General features: G+C 38.3%; 1 protein-coding gene across 1 annotated transcript in view; it reads right to left on the bottom strand.

The window, feature by feature from the left end:
* Positions 1–12178, bottom strand: part of ANO2 (anoctamin 2) — a 198777-nt gene that overhangs the window by 115072 nt on the left and 71527 nt on the right. Inside the window, exons 11-12 of the mRNA XM_054812685.1 lie at positions 4697–4831; positions 1982–2142 (exon numbers count right to left, since the gene is read on the bottom strand). Of these exons, the coding sequence (XP_054668660.1) occupies positions 1982–2142; positions 4697–4831 (296 nt within the window). The remainder of the gene's footprint in view (positions 1–1981; positions 2143–4696; positions 4832–12178) is intronic.

The raw sequence follows: 12178 nt of genomic DNA, 5'->3' as shown, positions 1-12178 counted from the left end.
TTCCTGTGCTCAACAACATTATGAAATGAAGCCAGCTCTAATTACCAGACTTTGCTCTCTTAAGTATACAATTGTAAGTAATAAGACATGCCAGTTTCCACATCACTATACTATATCCTACAGAAAAACATTCAGGCAACCTTTACTCAAGATACTATGAGGGCAGATGATTAGGTGTGTAAATGAGATCTGTCATTCAACAGAATGAGCTCTAGATATAACCAGTACAGTCTCCTAGTAGTAAGGCAGCAAAATTTGGTGTAATCTAATACTTAATAGGCAAGCTGGGCAGAGTTAGTAAAGGATACTTTATTTCACTTTGCTGTTCTTTGTATACGACGGCTGTATTTTCTTGCACTGACAAGCTCAGTTATCATGGTCCCAAGAACAGACTTTTCCGATCTGTGGGAAACATTTTTTGGAGAGGGGCTACAGCTCAGAAAGAATTTTGTTATTCTTACATGCCTTTTTTAAAAGCATTGCATACAGAACTTGTTGTTCATTTCTGTTCCTTTACAGATTCTAATTTATCTTAGTGCAAGGATATATCAACATTTTGCTTTGCACATTGCATTGCTGATGCTAAAATAATATTTATTTTGGATGAGGCTGCACAGAAATGATCATTTGCATCGATGCAAGTTTACAGTACAGATTCTCTGTCAGAAAAATACTATTTACCTATGAAAACGTAAATTAGTTGTCATTCATACACATGCTGTGCAAACAGCTACGCTGAAACTTGGACAAAGCAGTGTATTGCATGCTTCTTGGCAGCAGGTAAACTGTGACACCTTATCTGCCAGTCTACTCTCTAACTGGCAGCAATGTGAAGCAGGAAAATAAGTCATTGTCAGACTCTATAGATTCATCATCTTTTGCCATTTCTCTCAGTTATAGTGCGTACATATTCTCTAACTTCTGCTGAAGGGTTTCCAGGAACTGGTAAACAAAAACTTGTTCCTTCCATGACCTGTTCTGTCTGCAAGTTCCTCAAAAACCCTATGCTATCCACACCCAACACCAAGCTACCAATCAGTCATTTCTAAAATAAGCTGTAAAATTTGAATAGGGTTGCGAAGTATAACACACGGATTGCTGAGGGATGGCTATAGTACAATAATATATTTGCTCAATTTCATATTAAGAATGAAGATTTAATTTTGTGAACATTGAATAAGGCAATAAAAAATAATTTTACAGTAGCAATAACACCTTTAAATTTCACAATAAACAAGATCTAGAGAGAACAAGCAATAATATACACAAACACAGTACACACACTTTTTGGGGTAGAGGTGATGCCAGAAACAATAGGAATAATACTACAATGAATTCATAAGTGTTTATGAAGTGTTTTGATATCCTCCATGAGACATGGTATATTTGTCATTAAAGAAAACCAAGTTTGTTTAAATGGAATATGCTAGAACATATCATAATTAAAACAATAATAGTACCATTGTTCTTGGAATCCCATAAAATTTTGCAAAAATTATGTGACTAAATTGTCCCACATGGAAGTGCATTCTGTGCTTAAATTAAACCCTTTCAGCTGCCCGCATCATACCAATCCCCAAATACATTCCTGCCCCAAATGCGGAAGGTGTTAAAGGGACTTGCCTTTAACAGAAAATGAGGAAAAACGTGTCAAAACTTAGAAGTGCCATTAACCAAGGCAGTAGAGGAGGAAAGACATGTTTTTCTTCCCTGAAGTACCGAACTCCTCTCCATTTATTCCAAAGCTTGCTGCTGACAGCAGAAAGCCTCGTAATATTGCTTTCTCTGGTCTCAGCACAGACAGCCCCTCGCTGGCCCTATGAAGTTTGCCAGCTTCATAAAGCCATACGCTTCACAGTCAATCTAACAGCACTTTGTTATATGTGAGGCTACTACACTGTACTACTGTGCACCGCAACTTTCATTTCTGTCAGTAGTCCAAAGATCAAATGACGCTGTTAATATGCGAAGCAATACTCACCCCAGAGAGCCATGAAGATGGAGAAGAAGACTGTGGCGGGGTTGTCAAATAAGTGGCTAGCTCGAGCGGTAGCACATGCAGAGCTGAGGTTCCAGTAATCACAGAACTTGTCACACAGGGGGCACATGGTGAAGGCGTTGTGTTGATCGCACATTTCTTTACTATGAATTACAAGTGCACGAGCTCTTAGGGTATTACTACTCAGAAAAGGGGGGTGTACAGTAGTGATATTAAGCAGCACCTCATAGCTATTAGAAGGTATTTGCAACATACGTGGCTTGAAGTTGCAGAGAACAGAAGATAAGTGTCTCTTCAAGATGCATTGCCGTGCGCTGGAATATTAAAATACTTAGAGGCACCTTACCAACAGAAAAACAATGCAACACAGCAACCAATCTAATAACTACACTGTATTAGTGAATTAGTGAATATGGCATCGCTGAAGACTAGATTAATCACTCTAAAAGAAAATAATTAAAACACAGTCAAAGTGGAATTTGCCATCTCTACACTCAGTTGCATGATTTGGTACATTTCAGATTTAAATTCATGAAGAAGAATCCTGAAGTGGCCATAAAGGAAATTCTGTGCCCTTAAAAAACCACATATTTTTAACATGGTGGCACAAAAATCCATGTCAAATACCATGCTACTTTGTGTATCAGGACTGGCCATGTAAGTCTGCATAACAGCCAGAACCAGCACCCAGGCATGTTGGTTGGTCTGTATCACAGACAGAATAAATCTGCAACACCATTTGCAAGGTGCACTAGGTTTTGCTATAAACTTACATACTTGCACTGAGTTTAAAAGACTTACACTAGCCAAGAGTCTTGTTCTTAGCAAGGATGTTATATTTCACGTTTACTGTGTGATTCACCTCTACCCTGCATGTTACTTGTGAGGTATTTATAAAAGCAATGGTTGTTTTCCCAGCGTAGAGCTTTAACACCAATTCTCATCTGTACCAGCATCTGCTAATTTCTTCAAGTGTCAGCAGTTATTTTAGGCACCCATATTAATATGTTTTAAGGTTGTTCAGATATTGTGTGCACAGTGGTTTCAGGAAATAAGATACCTTTACATTTCAGGGTTCTCCAGTTTGAATGCTGAATACGGATATGGTATTCTTGGTCTCCATAACTCCTTATTTTTCTAGTACAGAGTGCTAAACTAATATTTAAAAATAAAAAAGTAGGAAAAAAGTCCCTTCCCTCCAGCAGTAACTCATAAAAACTAGAAAGCTTCCACCTCTGCCTCATATATTCAGATGTATTTCTTTCCCTCAGTTTACAGCATTTCTTCAGCTCTCCTCTGGAAAATGTGAGATAAGAGACTTTCTTACAGATTTTAAAATCTTTACTTTAAAGCTGTTATTTTAATTCTTAGTCTTATTTGCTATGTACTTACTCAGTTTCTAAAAATCTTTAAAAAAATCATTACCACTACCTCTTTAACAAGCCAAACCCTACTTGACACTGCTGAGAATGCTTTCAGCTTTTTTCATAAGGTTTGTATGTGAAAGACCTTCATACCTGCCCAGTCTTACTCAGGTGAACTGAGTAGTGCAAAGTTCAAGCGTCCTTTCCAGGATTGTGAGCTAAGGAAAGACTCGCAACATTGCTTCATTGATAGCTGGCATATTGTGATTATGATTGTTGCTATATTGATCATCATTAAATAGCATTTTTTCTATGACTTCAAATGAAGAAAGAATTATTCAATCCGTAGTATCAATATGTTTAATATTGTATCATTTGAAAGGCATACAGCTGTTTCCAGCTATCATATCGTTAAAATAATGCTCTATTTCAAAAGGCAGTAGAGGGTGCTGCAGATACATCTTAGTCATAAATCTCATTTAAGTTTAAATGCTCCGACAAGCTTTCCCACAGACCAGCACAGCCCAACAAGATTCATTCAGATCAAGCTAAGAAAACATACCCTGACTCAGATGTGTTGTTATTCATCATTTACCTATTAGTAATAATGTCCTACTGCAGTGATCCACTTTAAAAGTTGCCAATTCATTTTAGAGAATGCAGGAACTGCCACAATGAGTGTGACCAGCAGTGCTAGTAATCCAGTATCCTGTCATCCAGAAGTCAGATATCTAACACTGAGGAAGTGTCCTTTTTTTTTTTCTTTCCCCCACTGAGAAGCAGACATTAATATCACTGTGTCAATTTGGCAATTTTTGTTTAGTGTAACACCCTCACACAGCACAAAACATTTTTTTGTAACTGTCAAGAACGATAATACTGTGGATACCAAATATGCTAAATCTGCCAATTACTGTTCTTGTTACTTGTGCAAATAGCCTGATTTTACTAAGAAGAACTTAGTAACTTATCCAAGAGTACTGGACAGTGTGCTTGCATTAACTTGAGTTCTGCAAGAGGCCTTTCTGGGTGAGTGTGGAGATATTTGCATTCATAAAAAAATATGGATGTCATAAAAAAAGTACTTACAACAATGCCATAGACTCTCTGAACATTTCTGTTTCAGGAGCTGCAATCCTGAACAGCCAAATAAATGTATGTCATTCAAATGTCTTATCTACTCCATGCATGTGTATTTCTAATGCTTACAGGGTTGTTAATGATACATCACTGCTCTTCAGATATGTTAAAAGCAATTATTCTAAAGATTATGAACAAAAAGCAAAGTCTTATAATTTTCAAGTAACAAATTGTTGGTCACAGAGAAGCTTACCTAGGAATGTCACTCTCAATGGTTATACATCCATAAAGAAATACAATAATCCCAACTACTGAAGATGGAATGAGGAATTCTGTATATAAACCCAGCCAGGCAAAATAAAGTCCTATCTTTTCTCCAAAATACTTTCTGAAAGAGAGAAAAAAAAAAAAGGCATGTCAGGGGTATACTCTTCAAATGTGTTTTACAGCTTCTTAACAATCCCTGTAAAATTAAAATATTGTCAAATTAAAATACTAATTGTGAAAGACATTGATGAAAACCTTGAGTATCTTGAAATCAGAACCACCAAATGAAGGAGGTGGTTTGGACAGTTTGGGGTTCTCCGTTCCAAGAAGTTAAAGACAGTCCTGTATCCTTATAATACATACTTGGTATCTGCTTAGGGAGGACTGCAGCTTTTGCATCTCTTAAATGAAGTCAGTAAAATATCCCTCACTTCCATCAAGTGTAGCAGAATTTCAATCAAATATTTAGCAGAAAACTTTGGAAATGGTTTAGCACTTCAAAAGAGTATCTAGATAAGCCATCATTCTTTGCCTCTGTAGTTCTCCTGGATTCAACTGGTGAAAGTCATGGAAATTATATCTATGGGAACATACTGACAACATCCTCTGATATCTTAATAGACTAGTAATCTTGAATTTCTATTAAACCAGGAAGGTTTACTTGCACACTTAGCACTGGCTTTTCAGAAAGAATAAATATTTTTGACAAATTAACAGTCTCTGGACAGCTGGCTTGAAAAAACAGTTTCTGCTCTCAGGAACAGTTCATTGTAGATGTTGATAAATATGTGCTAGTACTCAGCCCAACATCTTCATGAATCACACTCCAAAAAGTAAACTAAACATAGATGAAACTCACTGATCATTCCAAAGTGCTGTTACAAGTGATTACAAATATTGCAAAACACCAAGAACTTCAGAGAACTCAAGAACTCACCATCATAAAAATGAGACTAAATTTAGATAAAGCGCAACACAGAAACATTTCACAAGCCAGAGAATAAGATGGAGGAGTGCTGGACAGAAAGCAGCTATACAGAGAGCACACAGGGCATGACATTGCATTTGAATCAGTGAGACGTACATTCATGCTGTGGTGGTAGAAAGAACAAAAAGAATGGCAAGATAACATGTTTAATAAAAGAAAGACAAGACTTACTCCTCATAGACGCCGAGCACCATCCCACTTTGAGATTGATTCTGAACTCACTCACACTAGTAAACTTCCACCCAAGTTTAGCACCCCAGGTTTAAATTATTCCTAATGAAAATGGTTGAATGAGATTTTTGGAGGCCCAGGATTTCTTTTAACAGATATAATTCTATTCTGACAGAATTTAATGACAAAATTCCATGTTTGTAGAGTTGAGCTCAAGTTCTTTCAGCAGCATAAGCAAAACTGAAATTTTCTACTCCAGAAACTAGGTCTCAGAGCCAGGCTGCTCCTGCCATAAGGAGAGACAGGGGCAGGAGGGCAACCAAGGCAGAGAGCCGTGGGACAGCAAGACAAGCCTCCACAGCCAAGTTTCCAGCTCACATGAAAGGAGTAAGGGTAGAGTTTTGTTTTTCGGGGCGGGGGGGGGGTATCACTACAGATCCTGATGTTGTTCTCACACCATCATAGCTGCAGCGAACTTCACATTCCTTGGCTCTCACATAGGAAAGCGGGCAGAGCAGTCATGCACACACTTACATAAGTGCCTATATTTGAGGTATAACCAACCTCGCTTATCCTTTCGGAAGGGCACGTGCCAACACTGTCTTCAGTATAAGGGGATGCCATAACTTGGAGAACCAGCACAATAGTGAGGGAAATTTCAGGATTCTTCCAGGAAAGAAGTACAGCCCTTACACCTGACATTTACAAGGCTGTCATAAGCAACAGACTATGTGAAGTATCAAACAACACAAGAGGAATTATGACAGAGTGACTCCAATGGAAATAACTTAATTTGCTGTGTAATTCTCTTTCATTTCAGAAAGACAACTTGCACAAGTCAGAATGGGAATACTATTTGCTGTAACCAGTCTTTAAACAACATATGTCATCTTAATAACTCTACATTCACACGACGGCATAGTTTTTAAAGACCTTGGGACAATGGATTATTACATTTGCAGATAATATAAAGAAATATGATATAGAATAGTTTATAAAATGATAAATTTAAATATTCATGTTGTAAATATAGTCCAAATACTGTGGGACTACCCTGTAATCTGGCACATGCCAGGTAATTTTGGAGGAAATTTTTTATTTTCACATTTGTCACTTTTTGAAAATTTTTTTGAATATGAAGTGAGGGAGTAAATACTTGATTAAAATATAGAAATAATCAGATGGCCTATAGCTTTTCTTCAAGCCTGCTGTGTGAGTCAACATACAGCAGCCTTGGAGCAACACAGGACAGGGAGACTCAATTTGCTCTCAAGTTTCCTCCCGATTGCGAAGTGACACACATTGCATTTGACAGTAAGGCAAACATCACTGAACACATCCTAACAACATGGAACAAGAAGAAGGATAGGAAGATTATTCTGATTTTCTGTCTTCTCACTCCTTCCTTATTTGCAGAGTTGGGCAACATGCATAGCTAGTACAGTGCTCCAATGAGGTCAAAGCAGACATGAAAAATAGTCCACAATCTGAGCTGTTCTAAACTGTCTATTGTTTTGACAAACAGCCACAGATTAGCACAGACAGCATTCAAAGCATTAAAGACCAGCTGACCAGGGTCAATGAAGTTGAAGCTTATGGCTCATGAGGCTTCCTGTAGAATTTTTAAGCCTTCCAGTGATAAATGTGATCTGTAACCTATAAAGCAAAGGGTTGCTATTTGCATCCGTGCCAAGAGAAAGTGAGAAGAGCCGAAAAATGTCCTGGCAGTATGGAAAAAAGCAGTTGCCAAGAGGAAAACTGCAAATGTTCTGTGGCTTAACTGTTTTGAAAAATAAAAATAATTAGGACTGCTGTGCCCAAGCTCAGTCCACCAATGTGCCAGAAAGTGAAATAATCTAAGGAGAAGCAATGACAGTGCTTGGAAGCATGATGACAAATTCAAATCTGAGTTTATCAAGCTAGAAAAACAGAGGACGCGGACATGCTCCTTCCTTTTTTGACATGTCCCAAGACCTGTTCTCCCATTACTCTGAATAGGAGTCAAGCCTCTGTGAAAACCTGTGACCACCTGTGACAACATCCACTGCACCTACAGCTGGATTCAGCGATTTTTGTCTCAGACCTTAAGAATATGATGAGGTGGGTTTCTTTCTAGCACCCTTCTAAAAATCTCTTACGAAAGGCACACTGACATAGTTTTACAAGGTTTGAAAGCATTCCATCCCTACTCAAGTCAATAATTTCATCCTAGAAAATTGCAATGCTGTTTCCCTTTGAAAGCAGGATGATAAGTTTTCGCAAATGTGGACATACTAGTCCCTCTATATTTTCACACTAAATGGAAAAAAATTAGAATGATTGTAGTGAACGAAGAGGAAAAAACCATGTTCTTCAAGGGCAGAGTAAGATGTACGTCGAGAAAAGGAATTTTTACAAGTTTTTGTATATTTACACCAAGAACTTGTCATCTTCTCTCATTTACATTGGGACAAAATCAGTCTTACTTTATTATACTCAAGGAATTAATCATGATTTATGCTGGTATGGAAAAAGATAATTGAGACAAGTGTTTTGCCCTACCTTAGTAGCTAAATCACATCCGGTTCACATATATCCAGACAAAGCTAAGGACTAATCCTTTCCAAAGTATGCTCATGGATGGCCCACTGCAGAGTTCCACAAAAAAAAAAGTATGCCTTCTGCATTGCATGAGCTTTATTTTCATATTAGCTGTATTCTAATGTAGAGAAATGACCCGTTATATACAGATATGCAGTGAGGACAGCAGTTCTCATTCAAAACAAGGGGCAAATGGCTTTCATAACAAATGCGTAGTGCTCCTATCAGAAGCAACAGCCAAGCATCTTGTTCTGTATGTTGTTAGAATCTAAGGCGAAATTTTGCACCCTTCACTTTGGAAGACTTTTCAAATACTGGTTAAATGGCCACCTACCAAGCACTAAGTTTTCTTCAGTAAGAATCATGTCTCTAAGGAAAGATTTGGCCAAATCATCCATAACTTCTTCAGAAGCTGAACAAAAGCCACAGTTTCTCGTAAGTTCCCAAGATCAAGTAAATGATCACAAACAGCATTAAAAGCAACAGCAACATCAAAAACCACCTGTAGAAAGTATAATCCCTCTCATGGCAGAGTTAGAATAAGAAGTACTGGGAAGGCTGTAGTGAAAATGTTTACTCAATTCCCTCCACTTCACCCATATAACACTTGAACCAGACATCTGCAATGCACTTCTGTCTGTCTGGTTGCCAAACCAACATCAAAAAGAATAACTGACAATTAAGCTCTATGCTTGCACGTTGGTCACAGTGCTTCCATGCCAAGTTGTACAATTTATAAATAGACTGAAATTTGGGGAAGCGGTGGGGGAAAGAGAAAAGGAAAAAAAAAACCAAAACCCTCTTCATTTTTGACTCTGCGAAAACAAGTGTGGGATACCTGGAATGGGAATAAAGCATGTGGTGCATGACACACACTGGAAAGAACTCTGGAGTTGTTCAGGAACAAAGTTAAAAAAGTGAGGAAAAGATGCCGTGGACACTGAGTCACCTAACTGGGAAATCTGTTCAAAACCCCTCAGTTTTTTTCATTTCCATACCCCATTCTAGGCCAGCTGTTATTTCATGTGCCCAGCCAGCAGCTGAGCACCACGCTCAGCTCCCATCCCGCTCATACATCCCTGCCCCCCCACCCCCTGGGGAGGAGAATCAGGAGAAAAAGGTAAAACTCATGGGTTGGGATAAGGACAGTTTACTGGAACAGCAAAGGGAGAGGAAAATAACAACAGTACTTGGAATATACAAAATGGGTGATACACAATGCAATTTCTCACCTGACTGGACAGTCAGCCTGTGCCAGCGCCACTGCTCCTCCACAACCAGCCCCCTTTATAAGCTGAGCATGATGTCATGGTATGGCATACCCTTTTAGCTAGTTTGGGTCACCTGTCCTGGCTGTGTCCCCTCACAGCTTCTGGTGAAAATGAACTCTATCCTAGCCGAAAACCAGGATATCATGTTTGCCACTATTCATTCCACCACCTCTATGGTGGTGGAATAGTTTCTATGCAATAGTTTCTATGCAGAACTAAACTGATTTACAGCTACTTATTGGGTAGGCTTTCCCCCGTGCAAATGGTCAAACAAGTCATACGTACTACTTATACCTTCAAAATAAACCTATTTGCGCATATTGTGGACAAAATTCTGGTGTTTCTACTGTCAGGAGAAAGGATAAGCAGTTGTCTCAAAATATAGTTTCATGTGGGAACACCTCTGCTACCAGAGCTAGTTTAAAAACTGCTGAAATATACATAAAACCCCAGTCACTATAACAAAATCAGGAACAGGACATAAAATCTCTTTACACCCTGTCATTTCACTCCAGGTAGAGTTGCCTATCTCCAAACTTTTCTGGATTTGTCATTTTTTCTCCACTTGAAAATTTTCTCAGGGCAGGATTCAAGCATATATTACAACCATGTGGGACACCTGGGTGGAATTACAGCTTAGGAGCAGCACTGAGGCTGCTGTGAATCCAGAGATCCTAGAGATTTCTACCATGTTTGTGCCTGACAGCATATACGCACATATTCTGTCCAGACAGTCCCAGGAAGAAACATATCAGTGCTAAATCCAGATATACAGAGAATGCACCAAATGGAGCAATATGGAAGCCAAGAAAGGCTCCTGGCAGAATACAACCCCTCTTGGAACATCTTGCCAAGAGACTGAAAAACTTTTTTTATTAAAATTTTAAGAGGAGGAGGAAAACAACTACAGAACCTCAGCTAAATTACAATGCAGCTGAGTCTGAGGCAGCAAAGAAAAAGTTCATTAGAAAGGCCAACTGGTTCTGCATGCAGGAAACAAAGAAAGGAACCTCTGTCCAAAGTAAGAGCACGTGGTTTTCCCTAAACTGGAGATAAAGATCAAGACTGTCCAGTAGTGAGTGATTATGAGAGTGTTTCTGAAAACAGTTGATAAGCCAGTGCGCAAATCCTAAATCAAACCCTAAATGCTGAAAGATAGCTCTAACGTTCATGTTTGTGTCTGCATCTGCAAATGTCCCTTATTCACTTTGGAACACTTGGTACCAGATTGGTAAGACCTGGAAACAAGTTCAGAGCCACAGCCTGTCTTTTGATTTCTGTAAAAGACTTCATACCCTGTGTATTTTCTCTGGTAAGTAATGCACTAAGTCATCTGCCATGCTTCTGACTGAGAGCATTCACCAAAAACCAACAGAGAAACTATAAATATAACCCTTTTTGCCTGAAAGTAGAATGAAGCAAGATGCCACAAGAGCCATTTAATCAAGCTCTTTTAGTTAAAGTTCTTATTTGAAAGCATTAGTTAACAAATATTTGCTGTCTCCTCCAATGGTACCTGAAGACTGGAGCCAAACCTGACTAAATTACAGATTATACAAGCCATAGATATATTTTCTTCCAAGGTACTGTGAAATATGACTTGTGATCTGTTATGGGACAAAAAAAAACCCACTGTCAAAATATTGCAACTCCTTAGAGAACAGAAATTTTGAAGTTTACTTAGATTCAGAACAATGTTCTCCCCTAGTTTCTTGGGTCTTAACAAATAGGTACTATTCAACGCAGTAACAGGGTACTGTTTAGGGAGAAGGTGATGTGTGTGGAGGAAGGGAATAGTCAAGTTCTCAAATTCTAATGCATACAAAAAGCTGGGAAACATATATAGAATAAAAAACCACAGAATTTATGTATTAACCACAATTTAAAATAGCAAAAGATCAAACCTTTTACCCCGTAAAAAAATAAAACTAGGACAAGCCACTCACTGAGCTTCATAGATTCACAAACCTCATTGCTTCCATTCCAAGAAACTGTCAGAATACAACTGAAAGGGCATAGTTTGTGGTGATGGATTATAAACTGAAAAAAGCCTTTGTTTACTGACTGTAATACAAAGAATAATAGAAGCATAATAAGTAGACATGTAATGTGACTAAGACAGAAATTAAGGCTGACTACCTACCAATTGTATAAGCAAGCAACATGATGCTGGTTAATCAGAAGCACTGTGACTGTATTCTCTGTTATGGGAGAATACAAAGCTTCAGTACCTCTACAGAGCATTTTTGGATTTTTGCATGGCCTTTGTAAAGTGTCCAGATCCCCATGGTTAAAGAAACCTTTTATTGGAGAGCTAGACACAAAGAGAATGTGATTTCCAGGAACATAAAAATAATAATGTACTCATACTTAGCACTTTAGGTGCAGTAATAGCGGGCCTTACCCTTGCATAGTGTTTGAAAATAGTAAGTGCCTAATTACATTATTCTGTTGATGT

The sequence above is a fragment of the Grus americana genome, chromosome 1 (assembly GCF_028858705.1).
Source record: "Grus americana isolate bGruAme1 chromosome 1, bGruAme1.mat, whole genome shotgun sequence".
NCBI lineage: Eukaryota > Metazoa > Chordata > Aves > Gruiformes > Gruidae > Grus > Grus americana.
This window is presented reverse-complemented; position numbering and strand designations above follow the sequence as displayed.